This window comes from Sycon ciliatum, chromosome 7 (assembly GCF_964019385.1).
Source record: "Sycon ciliatum chromosome 7, ocSycCili1.1, whole genome shotgun sequence".
Lineage (NCBI taxonomy): Eukaryota > Metazoa > Porifera > Calcarea > Leucosolenida > Sycettidae > Sycon > Sycon ciliatum.
In genome coordinates, this window is record NC_088649.1 from 4,436,109 (window position 1) to 4,457,292 (window position 21,184).

Genomic DNA, 21,184 nt, shown 5'->3' on the forward strand with positions numbered 1-21,184 from the left:
GTCTGTGTACTTCATAAGTACAGAGGCAGTAGTTCGTTGTCGGATGATTGGTTCAGCCATGAGACTCTGAGTCACAACGGAATGCGCCCAAGGTTTTCATTGTGTGCCTTTCTGTACTGTATAAGTTCAAATTTCATTTACGAAATCTTTCGTTAGATCACTCCACCAGCAGGATCGTTACGTACTAAATTTCGTTTTTGGTCGAGGTCCGTCGTCCCGAACATTCAGAAAAAAAACTGAAGTTTGGTGCAAACTTTAGTTATTCCGTGCGCCCTAACGAATATAGCGAAAGTTAATTCCAAACGAAGCTTTCTACTTATACAGTATGATTATATGACTTCAAAGATGAAGGATGTACCGTATTATCGGCAATAGAGAGGTTCCGGAGTATGATTTTTCGGGCCAAAATCCGTAGAGGCGCTACGGATTTTTATACGTCGTTTTCAAGCAGTGAAATGTTCCGGAGTACGGAACTTATGTGTTTGCCATCATTGCCTAGGTTACGATCGCAAACACGTCACATTCCCGCGCTATGCCTTTTAACTTTGAAATTTGTACCGAAATCAAAACTTCCCGCGGAAAATCGATGTTTCTCGTACCGAATTTGTACGCGAAAAATCTTTCTGCACCCGATGACGTAAAGTCTCCATACGAAACATGGTTCGTATGAAAGCCAGTCCACACGGATTCTCCGTGCCGAAAAATCGTATGGAGCACGCCTCGAAAAAATCCGTAGAGCCTATACGGATTTTGGCACGGAACATTTCACCCAGTTTGAAAAGCAATCTACACACAACACTTCCTTTGACTTTCCACAGAAAAGCCCTGAAATATTGTGGCGCGGGTTTCAGACAGGCGGTAATAGCAGACCGGCCCTAATTCCAGAAAATACGGTAGTTGTATACCTTACTGTATTATCTCTAATATAAGCACGGTCCTTTGTTTTTTCAATGTACCTCCGCCCCGTGCTATTAATGGAGACGTTCCTTTATTGGAGACTGTTCCATTATTATTTCAACCTCATTTCAGAGGCATGTTGCCATGCCAAATTTATATGTCAGACACACACATTTCAGGGTTATTTCGCCGGTACAGATAATGAATTTACACGGTGTGCTTATAATGGAGCCGGAGACCGAGCACTTTATTTTTTTGAATGCCGCCCAAGGTGTTCTATTATTGGAGATGTGCTATTATTGGAAACTGTGCTTATATTAGAGATAATACGGTATTTGGAAAAGATTTATGTGTGGCAAAGCAGAGTGGCGCAGCGGAAGCGTGCTGGGCCCATAACCCAGAGGTCGATGGATCGAAACCATCCTCTGCTAACGACTTCTTTTTTTCTTCCTCTCCGTCCGCATTCCCTCTCTTTCTGCCTTTCTCTTTCTCTCTTTCCCTGACCCTCTGTTTCTTTCTCTTTTGTGCATTCATGCAGGGATGTTTTTCGGGCCGCTTTGAACTACACTTGTAATACAACGGATTTGCATAATTATGTGTGCATGTGTGTGTGCATGTGTGTGCATGTGTGTGCATGTGTGTGCATGTGTGTGCATGTGTGTGCATGTGTGTGCATGTATGTGCATGTGTGTGCATGTGCATGTGTGTGCATGTGTGTGTATATGTGTCACTTACTGAGGTGTGGTGAGCCCATAAGTGGGATCATTTTCAAGTCCACCCAGAATTTTGGGGATTTCAGGGGGGGGGGGGGGGGGGGTCGTTGGGCGGTTCAATAGCCAATTGAGTCATCATTCCTTTTGAATCTCTCTCCCCTCTCCCGGGGAGACCCACGTGACCAGTTTTGGCAGCGAGCAACAAGTACAAGTATATGTGCATGTGTGTGCATGTGTGTGCATGTGTGTATAATGTGCGCATGTGTGCATGTTGAATTTTGTCAGGACTTGGAGTTGGAGAATAAGAAGTTGCGTGAAACCTTGGATCAGTATAACAAAGAGTATGCTGAAGTTCGAAATCAAGGTAACTATGGTAGCTACTGCACTGCTATGCATGCTGTGTACCCTGGTCTGGGGTAGTATGCTGAAGTTCGAAATCAAGGTAACTACCGCACTGCTATGCATGCTGTGTACCCTGGTCTGGGGTAGTATGCTGAAGTTCGAAATCAAGGTAACTACCGCACTGCTATGCATGCTGTGTACCCTGGTCTGGGGTAGTATGCTGAAGTTCGAAATCAAGGTAACTACCGCACTGCTATGCATGCTGTGTACCCTGGTCTGGGGTAGTATGCTGAAGTTCGAAATCAAGGTAACTACCGCACTGCTATGCATGCTGTGTACCCTGGTCTGGGGTAGTATGCTGAAGTTCGAAATCAAGGTAACTACCGCACTGCTATGCATGCTGTGTACCCTGGTCTGGGGTAGTATGCTGAAGTTCGAAATCAAGGTAACTACCGCACTGCTATGCATGCTGTGTACCCTGGTCTGGGGTAGTATGCTGAAGTTCGAAATCAAGGTAACTACCGCACTGCTATGCATGCTGTGTACCCTGGTCTGGGGTAGTATGCTGAAGTTCGAAATCAAGGTAACTACCGCACTGCTATGCATGCTGTGTACCCTGGTCTGGGGTAGTATGCTGAAGTTCGAAATCAAGGTAACTACCGCACTGCTATGCATGCTGTGTACCCTGGTCTGGGGTAGTATGCTGAAGTTCGAAATCAAGGTAACTACCGCACTGCTATGCATGCTGTGTACCCTGGTCTGGGGTAGTATGCTGAAGTTCGAAATCAAGGTAACTACCGCACTGCTATGCATGCTGTGTACCCTGGTCTGGGGTAGTATGCTGAAGTTCGAAATCAAGGTAACTACCGCACTGCTATGCATGCTGTGTACCCTGGTCTGGGGTAGTATGCTGAAGTTCGAAATCAAGGTAACTACCGCACTGCTATGCATGCTGTGTACCCTGGTCTGGGGTAGTATGCTGAAGTTCGAAATCAAGGTAACTACCGCACTGCTATGCATGCTGTGTACCCTGGTCTGGGGTAGTATGCTGAAGTTCGAAATCAAGGTAACTACCGCACTGCTATGCATGCTGTGTACCCTGGTCTGGGGTAGTATGCTGAAGTTCGAAATCAAGGTAACTACCGCACTGCTATGCATGCTGTGTACCCTGGTCTGGGGTAGTATGCTGAAGTTCGAAATCAAGGTAACTACCGCACTGCTATGCATGCTGTGTACCCTGGTCTGGGGTAGTATGCTGAAGTTCGAAATCAAGGTAACTACCGCACTGCTATGCATGCTGTGTACCCTGGTCTGGGGTAGTATGCTGAAGTTCGAAATCAAGGTAACTACCGCACTGCTATGCATGCTGTGTACCCTGGTCTGGGGTAGTATGCTGAAGTTCGAAATCAAGGTAACTACCGCACTGCTATGCATGCTGTGTACCCTGGTCTGGGGTAGTATGCTGAAGTTCGAAATCAAGGTAACTACCGCACTGCTATGCATGCTGTGTACCCTGGTCTGGGGTAGTATGCTGAAGTTCGAAATCAAGGTAACTACCGCACTGCTATGCATGCTGTGTACCCTGGTCTGGGGTAGTATGCTGAAGTTCGAAATCAAGGTAACTACCGCACTGCTATGCATGCTGTGTACCCTGGTCTGGGGTAGTATGCTGAAGTTCGAAATCAAGGTAACTACCGCACTGCTATGCATGCTGTGTACCCTGGTCTGGGGTAGTATGCTGAAGTTCGAAATCAAGGTAACTACCGCACTGCTATGCATGCTGTGTACCCTGGTCTGGGGTAGTATGCTGAAGTTCGAAATCAAGGTAACTACCGCACTGCTATGCATGCTGTGTACCCTGGTCTGGGGTAGTATGCTGAAGTTCGAAATCAAGGTAACTACCGCACTGCTATGCATGCTGTGTACCCTGGTCTGGGGTAGTATGCTGAAGTTCGAAATCAAGGTAACTACCGCACTGCTATGCATGCTGTGTACCCTGGTCTGGGGTAGTATGCTGAAGTTCGAAATCAAGGTAACTACCGCACTGCTATGCATGCTGTGTACCCTGGTCTGGGGTAGTATGCTGAAGTTCGAAATCAAGGTAACTACCGCACTGCTATGCATGCTGTGTACCCTGGTCTGGGGTAGTATGCTGAAGTTCGAAATCAAGGTAACTACCGCACTGCTATGCATGCTGTGTACCCTGGTCTGGGGTAGTATGCTGAAGTTCGAAATCAAGGTAACTACCGCACTGCTATGCATGCTGTGTACCCTGGTCTGGGGTAGTATGCTGAAGTTCGAAATCAAGGTAACTACCGCACTGCTAACGTTATGCATGCTGTGTACCCTGGTCTGGGGTAGTATGCTGAAGTTCGAAATCAAGGTAACTACCGCACTGCTATGCATGCTGTGTACCCTGGTCTGGGGTAGTATGCTCTCTCATCTACTATTACTACCGTAAAGTACCGCCAGAGCGCCCCACCATCTCGTCCTTTCGTGGTCGTATTGTGGGGGCGGTCTGCTGTCTGTAGGTCATACGACACGTCATACGACACGAACCTTGTACACATATTCCACATTTTGCAGTCAATCCGTACCTTCCAGCAGACACAAGCTCTACACAACACCCTGCCAAGTGTGCCCTTAGTACACTAAGGTTCTCACATCGTACACACTTCGTTGCACTCTGCCATACGATTTTCCTTTCCCTGGCTGTAAAATCAAGGTGGGGCGCTGTCGCGAGACGGGGCGCTCTGGCGGTACTTTACGGTAATAGTGTTCAGTTGACCTAACATCTCAGCATGCATTCTCCCACAACCCTCTCTGCCCTGATCCCCATCCTTTCTGCCCTAATCCCCCATCCTTTCTGCCCTAATTTCCCATCCTTTCTGCTCTAATCCCCCATCCTTTCTGCCCTAATCCCCCATCCTTTCTGCCCTAATCTCCCATCCTTTCTGCCCTAATCCCCATCCTTTCTGCCCTAATCTCCCATCCTTTCTGCCCTAATCCCCCATCCTTTCTGCCCTAATCCCCCATCATTTCTGCCCTAATTTCCCATCCTTTCTGCCCTAATCCCCCATCCTTTCTGCCCTAATCCCCATCCTTTCTGCCCTAATCCCCCATCCTTTCTGCCCTAATCCCCCATCCTTTCTGCCCTAATCCCCCATCCTTTCTGCCCTAATCTCCCATCATTTCTGCCCTAATCCCCCATCCTTTCTGCCCTAATCTCCCATCCTTTCTGCCCTAATCCCCCATCCTTTCTGCCCTAATCTCCCATCCTTTCTGCCCTAATCCCCCATCCTTTCTGCCCTAATCTCCCATCATTTCTGCCCTAATCCCCCATCCTTTCTGCCCTAATCTCCCATCCTTTCTGTCCTAATCCCCCATCCTTTCTGCCCTAATCCCCCATCCTTTCTGCCCTAATCCCCCATCCTTTCTGCCCTTATCTCCCATGCTTTCTGCCCTAATCCCCCATCCTTTCTGCCCTGACCCCCATCCTTTCTGCCCTAATCCCCCATCCTTTCTGCCCTGGTCTAACGCCATCACCTTCCCATATCACTGCAGTAGCTGAGCACACTGCTGGTCATGCTGCAGGAAATTCACACCACCATGTCAGTGGTTATTTAAGAATGGTGTGAATCAGAGCACCCTTCACGTGTTAGGTCACACCCCAAAGTGTCTTTAGCACTCTACAACTTGCTGTGCTGAAATATTTGAAAAATACTGCAACTTAAGATCTGTTAGCTTTGGTTGTGAAACCAGGCACCTAAATTTAGGTTACACCCTCAAAAAGCACTCTAGTTATGAGTAGAAATGCTAGGTATTTAGTGATGAGTTGCATGTGAACTGAGGTTGATCATTGTTTAAATTACTAAATGTTTAGTGTTCCCAACTGAAGAGAATGCTGTGTTCCTATGCTCCTGGTGTATTGTGAGTTGCGGACGTTTTTGATATACGTGCATCTTACGGGCCTCAGGCCCTGGGATAGGAGAGGTTTAATCATGGCCAGTTGAGCCAGCTCCAAACAGTGCTCAATGCAGCCGAGTGTCTGTGCAAACTCTGGAGTTTGTGCAAGTTGTTGTTGTAGTTGTAGAAGTTTATTTAACATCGCACCACAAACAGGCGATTTCGCCTCCTCTGATACATGTGAACGACAAGTGTATAGGTGTTCATTCAACCACTACTCCTACTACTCCTAGTGCAAATTGAGTACATTCCAACGACTATTTCAAATATTCAGGTTTAGCAAGACAAAATTTAGGTGAGGAAATTTTGAAGAGGGTCAGCAAACAGGATTGGTATTGGTTAGATATAGACACTTCCAACAGTAATACAGACACTAAGGAGTAGTAAATTTATGACTGCCCTGACACGAAGCCACTATCATGTTCCGACTGGTTTCCGCGACGGGGCACTTGTGTTAAATGCTTGTATCCCTCCCTCTTGTGGCTTTTGCTTGTACACAATATTTTTTGTGTACACAATCATGTTTGTCTGTGTACCTGCGTGTGCCTGTGCAGAGGTGACCATCAATCGTCTCCGTGAAAAGGTCAAGGAGTACGAAGAAGAAATGGAGGAAACAGCAAAGGTGTGTGTGTGTGTGTGTGCGTGTGTGTGTGTGTGTGCGTACGTGTGCGCGTGTGCGTGTACATTTGCATAGAAACTGTGAAAAAGGCGCTGGTTGCCGACTCCCCGTAGCCAGTTTTGTTGATTTGGTATTAGTATTACGTTTCTTTCATTCTTCCAGGTTCACACAGTCATAATGATAGAATTCGATTCATTCTTCCAGGTTCACACAGTCATAATGATAGAATTCGATATTGATCATATTTTACTTGCTGTCATTCTCAATGAAAAAATAAAAAAAATTACTGTCTTTTCGTGAATGGAACTGACGACGCCCGCTAACACCCAGTAACCCTCATTCTCACTGCTGTGAGCAATCATTTATACCGACCGTCTTTCCCCGATTGTAAGGCGCACTCGATTATAAGTCGCACCCCCCCCCCCCCCCCCCCCATGTTGAGGTTTGAACCACATTGTTTCAATACATGCATGTACGTAGGATGTCACTCTCGATTGTAAGTTGCATCCCCTTCTTTTCCCTTGAAGTTGAGTGTAAAAAGGTGCGTCTTATATTCGGGGAAGTACCATACTCCTTGTTCATTCTTGTCCTTTAGTGCGTTGTGGCAAGAATTTGTGCATGAGTGGCTCTCGTTGTTTTCTGTTGTTTCTGTTTGTTCGTCTATTATCTGACTTTGTTAGGCAAGAGCACAGGAGAAGGAGTTGGAAATGCAGCGTCGTTTCACTGAGAAGGAGCGGTGCGTAGTTGTGGTATTGCTAATGGCAACTGCTACTCACTGAGGGTGTGATCATGTTGGACTGGTTCCGGCGGGCTGTGTGTGTGTGTGTGTGTGTGTATGTGTTAATTGGCTAGTTATCTGGCGCTAGTCTTGATGTGTCTCATTCAGATCTTGTCCGCTATCGTTGCTATAAGAGAAAATCTGTGGGTGCACGTCCAGAGCATTTGCAGATTTGCGTGCTTCTCTTGCGACGGGCGTATACATGGTATGGTATGGTATGTGTGTGTGTGTGCACTCTGCAGAGATCTCACCAGTCAGAATGTGGAGCTGGCTACCAAACTAGGCATTGCTGAACAGCAATCTGCATCCCTGCACACTGGTAATTTTTGACAATGCTCTTCTTAAAAGAGTTTTTAGATGGAAGTGCTCACGGGTTCTTCTAGTTTTGAGTTGCTTATTATTTGCTCGATACTGCTTTTTGCAATGGTCTGAGCATGCTTGTGCGGGAGTGCGTGCTCGCATGCTGTGGCCACTAAGATGTGTGTTGTCACTTGTCAGGGTGGCTGGTTGATGGCCGGATCACTTGTCAGGGTGGCTGGTTGATGGCCGGATCACTTGTCAGGGTGGCTGGTTGATGCCTGGGTCACTTGTCAGGGTGGCTGGTTGATGGCCGGATCACTTGTCAGGGTGGCTGGTTGATGCCTGGGTCACTTGTCAGGGTGGCTGGTTGATGGCCGGATCACTTGTCAGGGTGGCTGGTTGATGCCTGGGTCACTTGTAGTCAACTGTCTCTACTTTACCTACATATTATATAGCTGGTCTCTGTGTGTCCGTACCAACAATGGCTGGGATCAAATAACTGTATGTGTGTGTGTGTGTGTGTGTGTGTGTGTGTGTGTGTGTGTGTGTGTGTGTGTGTGCGGGCGGGCGGGCGGGCGGGCGGGCGTGGTGAGGGAGATATGAAGTGATTTCTATTGTTGATGTTGCTTCTGCTGTGTGTGTATTTGAGAGACAGACAGACACACACACACACACACACACACACACACACACACACACACACACACACACACACACACACACACACACACAGACAGACAGACAGGCACACACACACAGACAGACACACAGACACACAGACAGATACGCAGAGGGTCAGAGGGTCAGGGAGGGAGGGAGAGAGAGAGAGAGAGAGAGAGAGAGAGAGAGAGAGAGAGAGAGAGAGAGAGAGAGAGAGAGAGAGAGAGAGAGAGAGAGAGAGAGAGAGAGAGAGAGAGAGAGAGAGAGAGAGAGAGAGAATGCTACGTTAATCACCATAAACAATAAATTAAATAATCTGTGTGGTTGTATGCATGTCTGCTTTGCTGTGATATTTTCCTCCAGCGCTGGACAGTGTACGTGATGAAGTTGTTGTACTTCGTACCAAGAATGACGAGCTCACAGAGGCAAGGTATGTCTGAAAACAGCTGCGCCGCCAAGTCCTCTTTTATCTATAATTATTGGACTTTGTATTAGAGTCATCATGGAATATTCCATAACTTTCTCTGGACGTCTGTTCATCCGTGTGTCTGTATGGACGTCTGTTCATCCGTGTGTCTGTGTGCATGATGTGTAGGTCTTCCGAGTTGGACATGGTATCGACTGACTTGGAACGCTCCCAACTGGTAAGTCCGTTTCGTTATCGGTGCACGTCTGTTCGTCTGTATCTTCGTTTTGTCTGTCCATCTGTCTGTCCATCTGTCTGTCAATCTGTCTGTTTGTAGAAAAAATTAATTTTTTTACATGGTTCGCCTAAGACTCAGTTTGACCGAGGTTTCCACATCTGTAGGAACGCCTTCACCCTGCAAAGATGTGCAGGGTGTGAAGCAATCAGTAGCCTAGTTCTCCTAATGATAACACGCCATCCAAGGCCCGGCTAGAAGTTAGAAAATCCACAACGTACGCCAGTAGATACAGTCAACTTCGCTTATAACGACACTCGGAGGGGCATCAGAAAAGTGTCCTTATTCGCGAAGTGCCGTTATACCCGAAGTCTCATTTTATGTATTACAGTTGGATGGGACTTTGCTCTGGGCATGGGAAGTCTGTCGTTATTCGCAAATTGTCGTTATATCCGCAATCGTTCTTAGCGAAGTTGACTGTAGCCGAACTACGCAACAGGAGCAAGATCTGATACTGTTGAATCTTAACCCTTTATCCCTTTTCCGCGGACCATACATTTATCGATGACGGATGATGCTCTGTGTTCTCTCCGCTGCTGCTTCCAGTTCTATCACCCACAACACCAGCTCTTGCTCCTTTGTTTCTGAGTTTGTATTTTGTATTTGTATTTATGTTTCTTGTTGTTCTTGTTGCGTTCTGTCTCTGCCACCGTCAGCGTGCTCAAACTGCAGAGAAAGAAGCCGAGCAAGTGCGCGATCAGTTGGCAAATGCTCAGCAGCTGCTCAAGACCGGTACTGCAACACACTCCAGCTCAGCGGACCAACAAGACCACCATGCTGGAATTCAGGCTTCGCTCGAAGCGGAAATCGCTGCGAAAGACCGAGAGGTTAGTGATGGGTTGCTGTCCTGTGTTGTTGCTGTTTCACAGTCTCTCTTTGCACCACCATGCTGGAATTCAGGCTTCAGTCTCTTTGCGCCACCATCACATGACTAGGTTGTCCTGGGCAGGGAGTACACCGGTTGATTCTTATGGTGGGAAAGACACATGTGGGGAAACAACGGTAACTGCACGCCTGCCCACACACACTGCCTGCCCACACACACTGCCTGCCCACACACACTGCCTGCCCACACACACTGCCTGCCCACACACACTGCCTGCCTGCCCACACACACTGCCTGCCCACACACACTGCCTGCCCACACACACTGCCTGCCCACACACACTGCCTGCCCACACACACTGCCTGCCCACACACACTGCCTGCCCACACACACTGCCTGCCCACCCACACTGCCTGCCCACACACACTGCCTGCCCACACACACACACTGCCTGCCCACTGCTCCCACACACACACACTGCCTGCCCACTGCTCCCACACACACACACTGCCTGCCCACTGCTCCCACACACACACACTGCCTGCCCACTGCTCCCACACGCACACTGCCTGCCCACTGCTCCCCCCCCCCCCCCCCACACACACACTGCCTGCCCACTGCTCCCACACGCACACTGCCTGCCCACTGCTCCCACACGCACACTGCCTGCCCACTGCCCCCACACCAACACTGCCTGCCCACTGCCCCCACACACATACTCTCAGCTGCAAAGTTACTCTCTGGCATAGATCTCTGCTTCTTCTTCCATCACCTTTCTTCTCCGTTCTTCTTCTTCCAGACTGTAACTTTGCAGCTTTGAGAGAGTGTGTGTGTGTGTGGGGGGGGGGGGGGCAGGTGTGTATATACCGCCATTTCCCCACGTGTGTCTTTCGCGCCGTATGAGTCAACCTATACGAACAGCTACAGTGAAATCTTCCATTGTGAAGTCTTCCATGGTGAAGTCTTCCATGGCGAAGTCTTCCATGGCGAAGTCTTCCATGGTGTGAAGTCTTCCATGGTGAAGTCTTCCATGGCGAAGTCTTCCATGGCGAAGTCTTCCATGGTGTGAAGTCTTCCATGGTGAAGTCTTCCATGGCGAAGTCTTCCATGATGTGAAGTCTTCCATGGTGAAGTCTTCAATGGTGAAGTCTTCCATGGTGTGAAGTCTTCCATGGTGAAGTCTTCCATGGCGAAGTCTTCCATGGCGAAGTCTTCCATGGTGTGAAGTCTTCCATGGTGAAGTCTTCCATGGCGAAGTCTTCCATGATGTGAAGTCTTCCATGGTGAAGTCTTCCATGGCGAAGTCTTCCATGGTGTGAAGTCTTCCATGGTGAAGTCTTCCATGGCGAAGTCTTCCATGATGTGAAGTCTTCCATGGTGAAGTCTTCAATGGTGAAGTCTTCCATGGTGTGAAGTCTTCCATGGTGAAGTCTTCCATGGCGAAGTCTTCCATGGCGAAGTCTTCCATGGTGTGAAGTCTTCCATGGTGAAGTCTTCCATGGCGAAGTCTTCCATGATGTGAAGTCTTCCATGGTGAAGTCTTCAATGGTGAAGTCTTCCATGGTGTGAAGTCTTCCATGGTGAAGTCTTCTATTGTGAAGTCTTCCATGGTGAAGTCTTCAATGGTGAAGTCTTCCATGGTGTGAAGTCTTCCATGGTGAAGTCTTCTATTGTGAAGTCTTCCATGGTGAAGTCTTCCATGGTGAAGTCTTCCATGATGTGAAGTCTTCCATGGTGAAGTCTTCCATTTCATTCTTAGTACGGACAATGGTAACTATACTTGCTAGTGATGCAGCAACATCAGTAGGGATATCAGCGAACGCACTGCGCAGCGTGTTCGCGCATGTCTTACGTCATACAATAATCTATGAGACGTACGACTGACAAGAAAAAAATGGCGATCGCTAAAATCATGTCTTGGGTCAAGCACAGCGCAGGCCGACCATGTACTAGGAGTAAAAAATAAAATCGACACTCTACAAGAAGCCTGATTGTTGGTTTGCTTGACCTCGATTCATGCAGGAAAGGAGACATCAGGAGCTAATATTCTTCTGCGCCCATGCCTGGTAAACGTTCTCAAGCAAAGACTTGACAAAGGAAGAAGACGTCCGTAGCTGGATGGAGCTATGTTTGCAACAAAGAACAGTACTCGTACTTCCTTGCGAACAGGCCACCTGGTGACCGCTGGTTACGTCTGAAACTTACTTGTTGCTAGCCATGCCAGGCAAGTTTCCAAGACTTGGGCCCCTACTCCCTTGTCTAGACAGCCATGACCAGAAACTGCTTGGGCACAGGCAGGTCCTCGATTCGAGAACAAGTCACTGTCAACTGTCAGTCGAAACTTCAAAAGCGCCACGCGTGGTATATGTACGTACATGGTGCCCAAGTAATCTTTCGATTATTTTCGCGCGAACGCCTCCGTGGATTTCCTCCAATCTTGGCACGTGTAGTCCACATGGTCAGGCCAATTCAATGACGTCTTCAAATGGGGACTTCCCTGGTTAGATCTTGCCAGGTACCAGCCGACGTACTACGAAATCTAGCTGACGATCGTCCATTTTTGAGCTGGAAGAAAGTGCCTCGGAAAACCTGTGGATGACGTCGAGAGCAGTGTAATAAGCGATGAATGTATTCGTAGTCACCTTTGTAGCCATCGCCCAACGTCGTAGAGGGGAGCTTCGAAGAAGCTCGGCTCTAGCTGGTCTTCTTCCTCAGACACTTCTTCGCCATTCCGTCCTTCTTTTCCATCCTGATTTACTAGCGATTTTTTTCGGTTGTGGATGATCACGGCTTGTCGGCCGCGTGAGATGTGCACGTGATCACCTGCGCAGTGGCCTGCGCAGTGCGTTCGCTGATATCCCTAACATCAGGTCTATCAACCCCGTAGCCTTCGCTCAGGCCGCAACGCCCACACCTCCAATAATATCTTATTTAAAGGCCGATATGCCTCGTACCAGATTCAAGGCATCACATCACAATCATCATGTCGACTGCAGCTTGAAGCTCATCCCAAGCACAACGAATTTGCGTTCAACATGTTTGTGTATGATGTGTGGTGTATGCTGTATGATTGTACTATGTTGTACTATGTTGTACTATGTTGTACATGTACATGATGACCTCCAACTATGTAGTTGGCGCCACAAGCGCTATCTTTTAATCACCATTGTATTCGACTTGAAGAGTAATGGTACGAAAGGCCTAGTGGAAACTATAATGGCTTCTGTGCTTCGTGTGCTGATTTGCTTTCCTGCAACCGAGAATCTATGATGTATGTGCTGATGTATGATGTATGTACTGATGTATGATGTATGTACTGTTTGTTATTTGCAGGTAATCCGGTTAGTTGGCGACCTACAACAGTTGCAGAGTGCAATGAGCAAAACCAAGGAGAATTCTGCAGCCCAGGTATGTATGTCTGGTGGTGTTGTTGTTGTCGTCGTCGTCGTCGTTGCTGTTCCTGTTGTTGTTGTTGTTGTTGTTGTTGTTGTTGTTGTTGTTGTTGTTGTTGTTGTTGTTGTTGTTGTTGTTGTTGTTGTTGTTGTTGTTGTTGTTGTTGTTGTTGTTGTTGTTGTTGCGGAGACTACCTTGATTTAGGCTACAGCCTGTGGAGAATCCGTACTGTAAGTCTACAAATTTTCGCCCCATTCAATTTTCGGCCTTCCAGGGCTAAAACACATTTCGGCTGCAACAAATTTTCGGTCTGTACTGCTGCTGCCTGTATACACTGTCACACTGACCCTTGCAAAACAAAATTTCGGCTGCAACAAATTTTCGGCCAAATATGATCAGGCCGAAAATAGCCAAATATAAAATTAATGTGCGCCGAATATTTGTAGACTTAAGCTGTGTTCCCAACTGGCGCGTGGACGCGGTACGCTTGTGGTTCATGCGTGCCTAAACGCGCGCTCAAGCTTTCACAAAAGACAGCAATCCGAGTCGTATTTAGCGCGTGCGACACCTTCGAGTACTAATTTTATGACCCCGCCAGTCAAAGTGACTGGCATGTACGCTGGTACGTGCCTGATACGCGCTGAAAATTCCAACATGTTGGAATTTCCATTTCGGCGTGTTTCCGTACGCATGGCGCCCCAAAAGCCAGCAAAAATACGCACAAACGCGTGGTTTCGCGCGTACACGCGCCAGTTGTGAACACAGCTTTCCAGTAGATACCAATACAGCCAGTGTGTTGGTACGCATTTTTTATTGTATTGTGTTTTATTATTTTACTTGGCCAGAGTGTCTGCTGCAAATCGGGCATTTGCAAGCATTCCATGGAAACGCCACAACCTGAATTCCAGGCTGTGTATGTTTTCCTGCCTGATATTGCCTGTCTTACTGTATAACTGTGCGCTTTGGACCTTATCGCAAACATTAACCGACGTCGTCAATGTATGGCACCGGAAGAAACTACGTACCATCATTGGTATCACGTACCCACAACGAATCTCGAACACAGCGCTGTATGCCAGAACCGAGCAGACCCACTATCCCAAGTCTGCAGGCAACGGAGACTGCTGTGGTTCGGCCATGTAGTGAGGGAAGGCGAAGAATCGTCCTCTTTCCAAGCCCTCCTAATGTCAATCAACACAACAGACATACGACGACCCCGAGGACGACCCCGTCTGAGATGGATCGACGTTGTCAAGAAAGACTTACAATGCATTAATCTGTCGCTTCTGGATGCTGTGCAATCTGCTTCTGATAGAGCTGCTTGGCTCGAAATTGTTAACAGATGCGTTGACCTCATGCAATGAGTGAAATGCGAACTGTCATTATTATTTATTATTATTATTCCCAACAGACCCTAAGGTCTTCTTACAGGGTGCCCAAGATGAATGAATTTGTTAAGTTCCTGGCGAAATGAATTGGGGGTATGATTTGTGCGAAGGGATTCGGGAAGCGCATTAAAGCGGTCAGCACCAAGGAATGAAATAGATTTGTAACCAGCTTTGAGCTTTCACGCATGCCCATTGTCCAGGGGACAACGCCTTACGGAGAACAGTTAAAAGTTAAAACTGCGTTTACCTTTCTGCAGTGATTCGTGAAAGTGTGCCGGTCTTCGTTGAACTTTAGTTTAAAAAAATTATTCTTTTTCCCCCGCGAATCCTGACTTCAGATAACATCATTGGAAGGTCAACTAACAGACCAATCACAAGCCATACATACGCTACAGGAGAAAATCACGCTACAAGATGATTATGATGAAATCAAACGTGAACTAAGGTATGAGGTATGATGTCATGTCTTCTCTCTCTCTCTCTCTCTCTCTCTCTCTCCTCTCTCTCTCTCTCTCTCTCTCTCTCTCTCTCTCTCTCTCTCTCTCTCTCTCTCTCTCTCTCTCTCTCTCTCTCTCTCTCTCTCTCTCTCTCTCTCTCTCTCTCTCTCTCTCTCTCTCTCTCTCTCTCTCCCCTCCCTCCCTCCCTCCCTCCCTCCCTCCCTCCCTCCCTCCCTCCCTCCCTCCCTCCCTCCCTCCCTCCCTCCTCCCTCCCTCCCTCCCTCCCTCCCTCCCTCCCTCCCTCCCTCCCTCCCTCCCTCCCTCCCTCCCTCCTCCCTCCCTCCCTCCCTCCCTCCCTCCCTCTCTCTCTCTCTCTCTCTCTCTCTCTCTCTCTCTCTCTCTCTCTCTCTCTCTCTCTCTCTCTCTCTCTCTCTCTTGAAAATATGTCAAAAATTATTATTGTAGTCTCAAACATGAAGTCATTATTTATTTCGGTTGACTCCTTCTATGTGAATGGCATTTTGTTTTAAAGGTAAAACTGCATGCAACTGTACTGTCAGAGAGATTTAGTCCTTCTTTTCCGCTTTGAATGTGTGTATGTGTGTGTGTGTGTGTGTGTGTGTGTGTGTGTGTGTAAGTGTGTGTGTGTGCGTGTGTGTGCGCGTGTATGTGTGTATGTGTGTGTGTGTGTGTGTGTCGCGCGCACGCGCGTGCATGTGTGTATGCGTAAGTGTGTGCGTGCGTGCGCGCGCTGTGTGTGTGTGTGTGTGTGCGTGTGTGTGTGTGTGTGTGTGTGTGTGTGTGTGTGTGCGCGCATGTGTGAGTATGTTTGTGTGAGCCTGTGAGCGTGCGTGTGTTTTCGTATGTATGTGCTTGTTTGTCCGTATGCATGTGTGTGTGTGTGTGTGTGTGTGTGTGTGTGTGTGTGTATGTGCATGTGAATGTCTGCCTGTTGGCTTGTCTTTCTCTGCATGTTCTGAAGCATCCTGAAGATGATAGAGTTTCCGTCATCATCATCTCGACTTGGTGACTCTGATGATGATGAGGATAATGATGATAATGATGATGTTGACGGCGCGGACAGTGTTAGAACAAAGGTATTTGCACACGCACACACACACACACACACGCACGCACACACACACAGCATACATTATAGTGATGGGGTTCGTGTCAGTACCCAGTAGAGCTTGACTGAAATGGACCTACAGTGATTGCATGGCTGTGAGGAGTAATGACATACTGGTGACTATTGCAACTAACACACACTATACAGTTATCTAGTTACAGGATGTTTGTGTCAGTCAGCCATGCGACTATTTATTTTTATTTTTATTTATTTCTGCACCTCGTAGCATGTCAAGACAGCCAATTGAATTGCGGAGAGGGTGGGACCAACCACGGAAGAAGAGAAAAAATGAAATGAATAGCGCTGACTAGTGTACTGTCGTGTTAAGCCTAGTTCACATTCAACGCAACGCTGACGGTACGGGACGTAAGGGCTTGTCGGGAAGGCTGGGCTGAGCTGTAAAATCTTGTACGATTCGTACGGCACGACATGCTGCAGTCGTTGCGTCGTTCAACAGCGAACGGCGTCAGTCATAAGGCACGGTCCGTGACAGGGCGACTTTTGGACCTAATTTTTTTGTTTTTGAGACTTCTTTTCAATTATTTCTCCTTGAATGGAGCGGAATCAAGTTCACAATACCAGTTTTTCATGAACACCAAAAAAGTAGCTTCGAAAAGTGTGCCATTCAAATAATAGCTCCAGGAAATGATAAAACAGTTCGTCTGTCACGCTCCTGAACTATCCCTAAATACCATACGTGACAACAGACCTTATCTTGCTCAAATTCAACTCAAGTCGTGTTAGCCATTCTGCGAGTTATCATGGGAAACGCAGTGTTCGGAATGCTAAAAATTTCAAAGTACGATTCGGGAGTATTTGGCGCACGACGCCGTCTCCTGTTCACACTCAAAATGCAGCTGTTTTGTACGCTTGCGTCCCCGTCTACGGTATGAAAAGTTGGATCGATCCAACTCTTCCCGTCGCTTCCCGATCCGTACGGCAGTACGGTTGCGTTCCCGTTCCTGGTGTTCACATTGGACGCAGTCAGACTGTCCCGTCGCTTCCGGTCGATCCTTACGTCGCGTCCCGTCGCGCCCCGTCGAATGTGAACTAGGCTTAACAGGTTGTTTGTGTCAGTCGGCCACATGACTTGTGTTTATGTGAGTCGGAGACGTGACTTGGTTTGTGTCAGTCGGTAACCTCATTCTTTATTCCGTTTGGCCTAAGCATAGACTAGCCAAGCTTGCTTGGTGTTGTCAACGCGAAAAGGCTGCTGCTGCTGCTGATGATGATGAGACGTGACTTGTGTTTGCGTCAGTCGGCCTCTCGACTAGTGTACTGTTGTGTTCAAGTTGTTATAGGCTGATGTGTCTGTACGTGTACTCTGCCACATTTCAATGTCGCTTGTTCTCTTACTGCCATTCTCCTCTAACAATGCTGCAGGAAGTATCAAAGAAACCTCTGGAAGTGCTCTTTCTGGAGAAGAATAAAGGTAAGGGCTAGTAAGGAAATGAGACGTCGTTGCTTTTTGCGCCAAGTAATTATCTTACTTTTCTATTGTGATATTTTTAGTATTCTGCTGACAGTAAGCCAATGGGGATATGCGATGAAAATAAAAATATCGTATTAAATTTTTGAACAAACGGCGAGGAGACAATAATTTGATAACCGCAATCAAAATGACAAGCTGAATCGGCATTTGTGTACACTTTATTCATGCAATGTAAAACTGTGGAGACAAATGTCGATTCAGCTAGCCATTTTGATTGCGGTTATAATTAAATTTAGTGATCAATAAAAAATACCATATTAATTTTTTGATCAATGCTACACAGCTGTAGATGGTACTGCCAGAGGCAGTGATCGTGGTCATGATTCAGGCAGGGGGGGGGGGGGGGGGAGAGGGGGGGGGGGGGGAGAGAGAGGGGGGGGGGGGGCACTGGTGGTGCTGCAGGTGCTGATGGTTATGCTGGTAGTGCTGGTGGCGAGTCATCTTTATTATTCAATCCACGAAATTTGACACCGAGCGTGAAGAACCATTGCGGTAAAAGCCATTGTAAATTTGCTGGTGCTGGTGCTGCTGGTGCTGATGCTGATAGTGGTGGTAATGATTGTAATGGTGGTGATGCTGCTGGTGCTGCTGGTGATGGTAATGGTGGTGGTTCTGGTGCTACAGTTGTACGGCAGGATTCGAATAGGATATGTTTATATATACTGCCCTGTACGATCGCTTCCACGCCTGCATCACATTACTCCCTGTCTTAACTCCTTGTCTAAATCCCCGTCTAATTCCCTGTGGAAATTTCTGTGTAACTCCCCGTTTTATTTCCTTTGGAAATTCCTGTGTAACTCCCCGTCTAAATTCCTGTGGAAATTCCTGTGTAACTCTCCGTATAATTCCCTGTGGAAATTCCTGTGTAACTCCCTGTCTAATTCCCGTGGAAATTCCTGTGGAACTCCCTGTCTAATTCCCGTGGAAATTCCTGTGTAACTCCCCGTCTAATTCCTGTGGAAATTCCTGTGTAACTCCCTGTATAACTCCCCGTCTAATTCCTGTGGAAATTCCTGTGTAACTCCCTGTCTAACTCCTGTGGAAATTCCTGTGTAACTCCCTGTCTAATTCCCGTGGAAATTCCTGTGAAATTCCCGTGTAACTCCCTGTGTAACTCCCCGTTTAAACTGTGTAATTCCCTGTCTATCTTGTAATAGGGCTTGAAAGTGCTACGTCACTGCATAGCAACAATTTCAAAAATTCAAAAACTGGATCCGCTTGGATCCAGTTTTTGTATGGATCCAAGCACATTTCAAGCGGTCTTACTCACAGCAAGGTGATGTAGCCAGTGAAATTGACTGGGTTGGCTAATGGGGGTGGGGTGACAACTGGTGGCGAAGAAAAAGTCACACCTGCATACGACATGCGTGGGTTGCTATGCACCCACATACTGAGGCAATAGCAAAGTCACACCTTAGTGGATCCAAAATAGAAATCTGATGTGAACTTAGTACTCCCTGGCCTTTTTTGACGTCATCACTTTCAAGCCCTATGTGCCATTCACACGACGTGCACATTTCCCGGCATTTTCAGGAGGCCACTAAGGATACATTGACGGTTGCAAAGTTTTCCCAGCACCGTGTGAACTGGATGACGGTTTGCCAGTGTTATCTTGGTCACACACGTGCAAGTGTTTACACGGCGTGTGATTGGCCTATAAGGGGATTACTGGCTACGCCTCAGTCTATCCTCTACCCTGGCACACCAACCAGCAGAACACAAGTCTTCAATTACAGATAGGAATACATTTCGAGAGAGAAGCTAAAAACTACAAATATCAGTGAAACATCGTCTAGGTCAACTAACCGACGAAGAGTACATGAACCGATGTACTCTTGGGATTTTGGGTCAACTCAAACAATCATCTCGAGCCAAGCAAGGATCGCGCATCAAGGTAGCGAGGAAAAATGGCAACCCACGTCATCACATGTACAGATATATTTATACTGAGCAGAGAGAAAGGAACGTCACGTGCGCCCAACGCAAATAAATCGAACGAGGTGATCGGCAATAAAATAGTAAATCAGAGAATGATCGAACAACCGACGTACTCGACGTAGACACAAAGGATTAGAGAGACAATGTCAAACGAGCAATCAAGAACAATAATCAAGGTAAGGGACAAGGGAGAGAGTCAGTAACAACGCAGCTGACCATGGATGACAACGTCTGTCAGCGGTACCGTAAGCATACAACAATACAAATATCAAGAGTCTGTGATGGTCTCTTGCGAATATCTTTCAACTCCACAACATAATATGAGCCGTCAGATGAGAAAACAGATCTTATCACAAAAAAGTCATATTTTTTGTTTGTGGTGCTATCTGATTGCCAGGAGCACCAGGAATCGTATGCAGAAAACCAGAGTTGATTTGGACCAGGGAAAGTAAAGTTATAGCCTCGACAGTAGGAGACCATTACAAATTGCACCTCAATTTTGGGTGCAATACCAACAATTGTTTCACCTACTTTGGATAATATTTTCTGTTTCCTTTGACCGATTTCCACAAACTTGGGCTTTCTGGAAAGCTCTGGCTACAAGCAACCAGTTGGGCCCAAATCCGATAGCAAATAAAGCACAGCTCCAGCGCAACAAGCTACAGACATCGCTTCAGCGCTAGACTTCCGCCGTCAAACGAAAATCGCTCGCCATTTCCATCTCCATTATCCCAGGACGCCCAATTTTTTTCGTGAAGATGCAGTGAGAGCTTCCAGGACGTCTGCGCCTGTTGCCGAGATCGTAGATCGCTTGAAAAGGGGGAAATCCCTGGTCTGGAGCGTTTGACTCGCGTGTAGAAATGCAAAGTGCCGTGACGTATCTTGCAGGCTTCGCATCTCGGGAACGCAGCATCGTGCCACGATCGCGCTTGCTGCATTGGATTCCTTGGAGTTTTCTCTTCGATTTACATACTTGGATTGTCCCAAAAGACCGATATTTGACTGAAATACGACGGTTTGTAGCTTGGTTGTCCAGACGCACCAGTGGGTAAACTCGCCAACTTTCAAGTGCACTTTTCTGCACTGTACAGTTTTTCGATAAGGTCTGTTTTCTCATCTGACGGCTCATATAATATATTCAAAACATGCAGTAATATCAATTCATAGAATTACAACACAACGATGTTACCAAAGATAACGTACTACTACTACCCCATCACCTGGTGACATCATTCACGACTAAGGTGTCAGTCGTACAACCTCTAGCTGGTCTCGCTATGTTGTCGCGGCAACAAAGATTATACCTACCAGCTTGAGGGGCTTCGCCGGCTGATGGCTCGAGGGGCAGAATTACTGGTATGTCTCCCTCGTCCAGGTCGGCAGCAGGCAGAGCATCTTCTGCATCTACATCTGGCGTTTCCACATCATGGTTGGGGGATATTCCCATGGCTCACCATTTTCAATAGTGCCACGTTGACGACAACCTTCTCACGACTGTCACAGGGACTGAATGACTACAGTAGAAGGACTCACTACTTTGAGCACTCTCCATCCGGTCTCGTATGGCGCTAGGCACTTCTGGCGTCGGCTGGGGCGTGCAAACAG

General features: G+C 47.3%; 1 protein-coding gene and 1 non-coding gene across 3 annotated transcripts in view; both read left to right on the forward strand.

Moving 5' to 3' along the window:
- Positions 1-21,184, forward strand: part of LOC135820789 (protein CASP-like) — a 49,219-nt gene that overhangs the window by 8,059 nt on the left and 19,976 nt on the right. The window contains exons 4-14 of one of the 2 annotated variants that reach the window (XM_065333833.1): positions 1,896-1,974; positions 6,473-6,540; positions 7,218-7,273; positions 7,558-7,634; positions 8,639-8,705; positions 8,871-8,919; positions 9,633-9,803; positions 13,136-13,210; positions 14,922-15,028; positions 16,003-16,117; positions 17,533-17,581. In XM_065333833.1, coding sequence (XP_065189905.1) covers positions 1,896-1,974; positions 6,473-6,540; positions 7,218-7,273; positions 7,558-7,634; positions 8,639-8,705; positions 8,871-8,919; positions 9,633-9,803; positions 13,136-13,210; positions 14,922-15,028; positions 16,003-16,117; positions 17,533-17,581 — 913 coding nt within the window. Of the gene's footprint in view, positions 1-1,895; positions 1,975-4,314; positions 4,336-6,472; positions 6,541-7,217; positions 7,274-7,557; positions 7,635-8,638; positions 8,706-8,870; positions 8,920-9,632; positions 9,804-13,135; positions 13,211-14,921; positions 15,029-16,002; positions 16,118-17,532; positions 17,582-21,184 lie in introns of those variants that run through there. The other variant, XM_065333834.1, reaches the window with a different exon arrangement.
- Positions 1,257-1,328, forward strand: Trnam-cau (transfer RNA methionine (anticodon CAU)). Its single transcript has one exon. It is a non-coding gene; the product is annotated as a tRNA-Met (tRNA).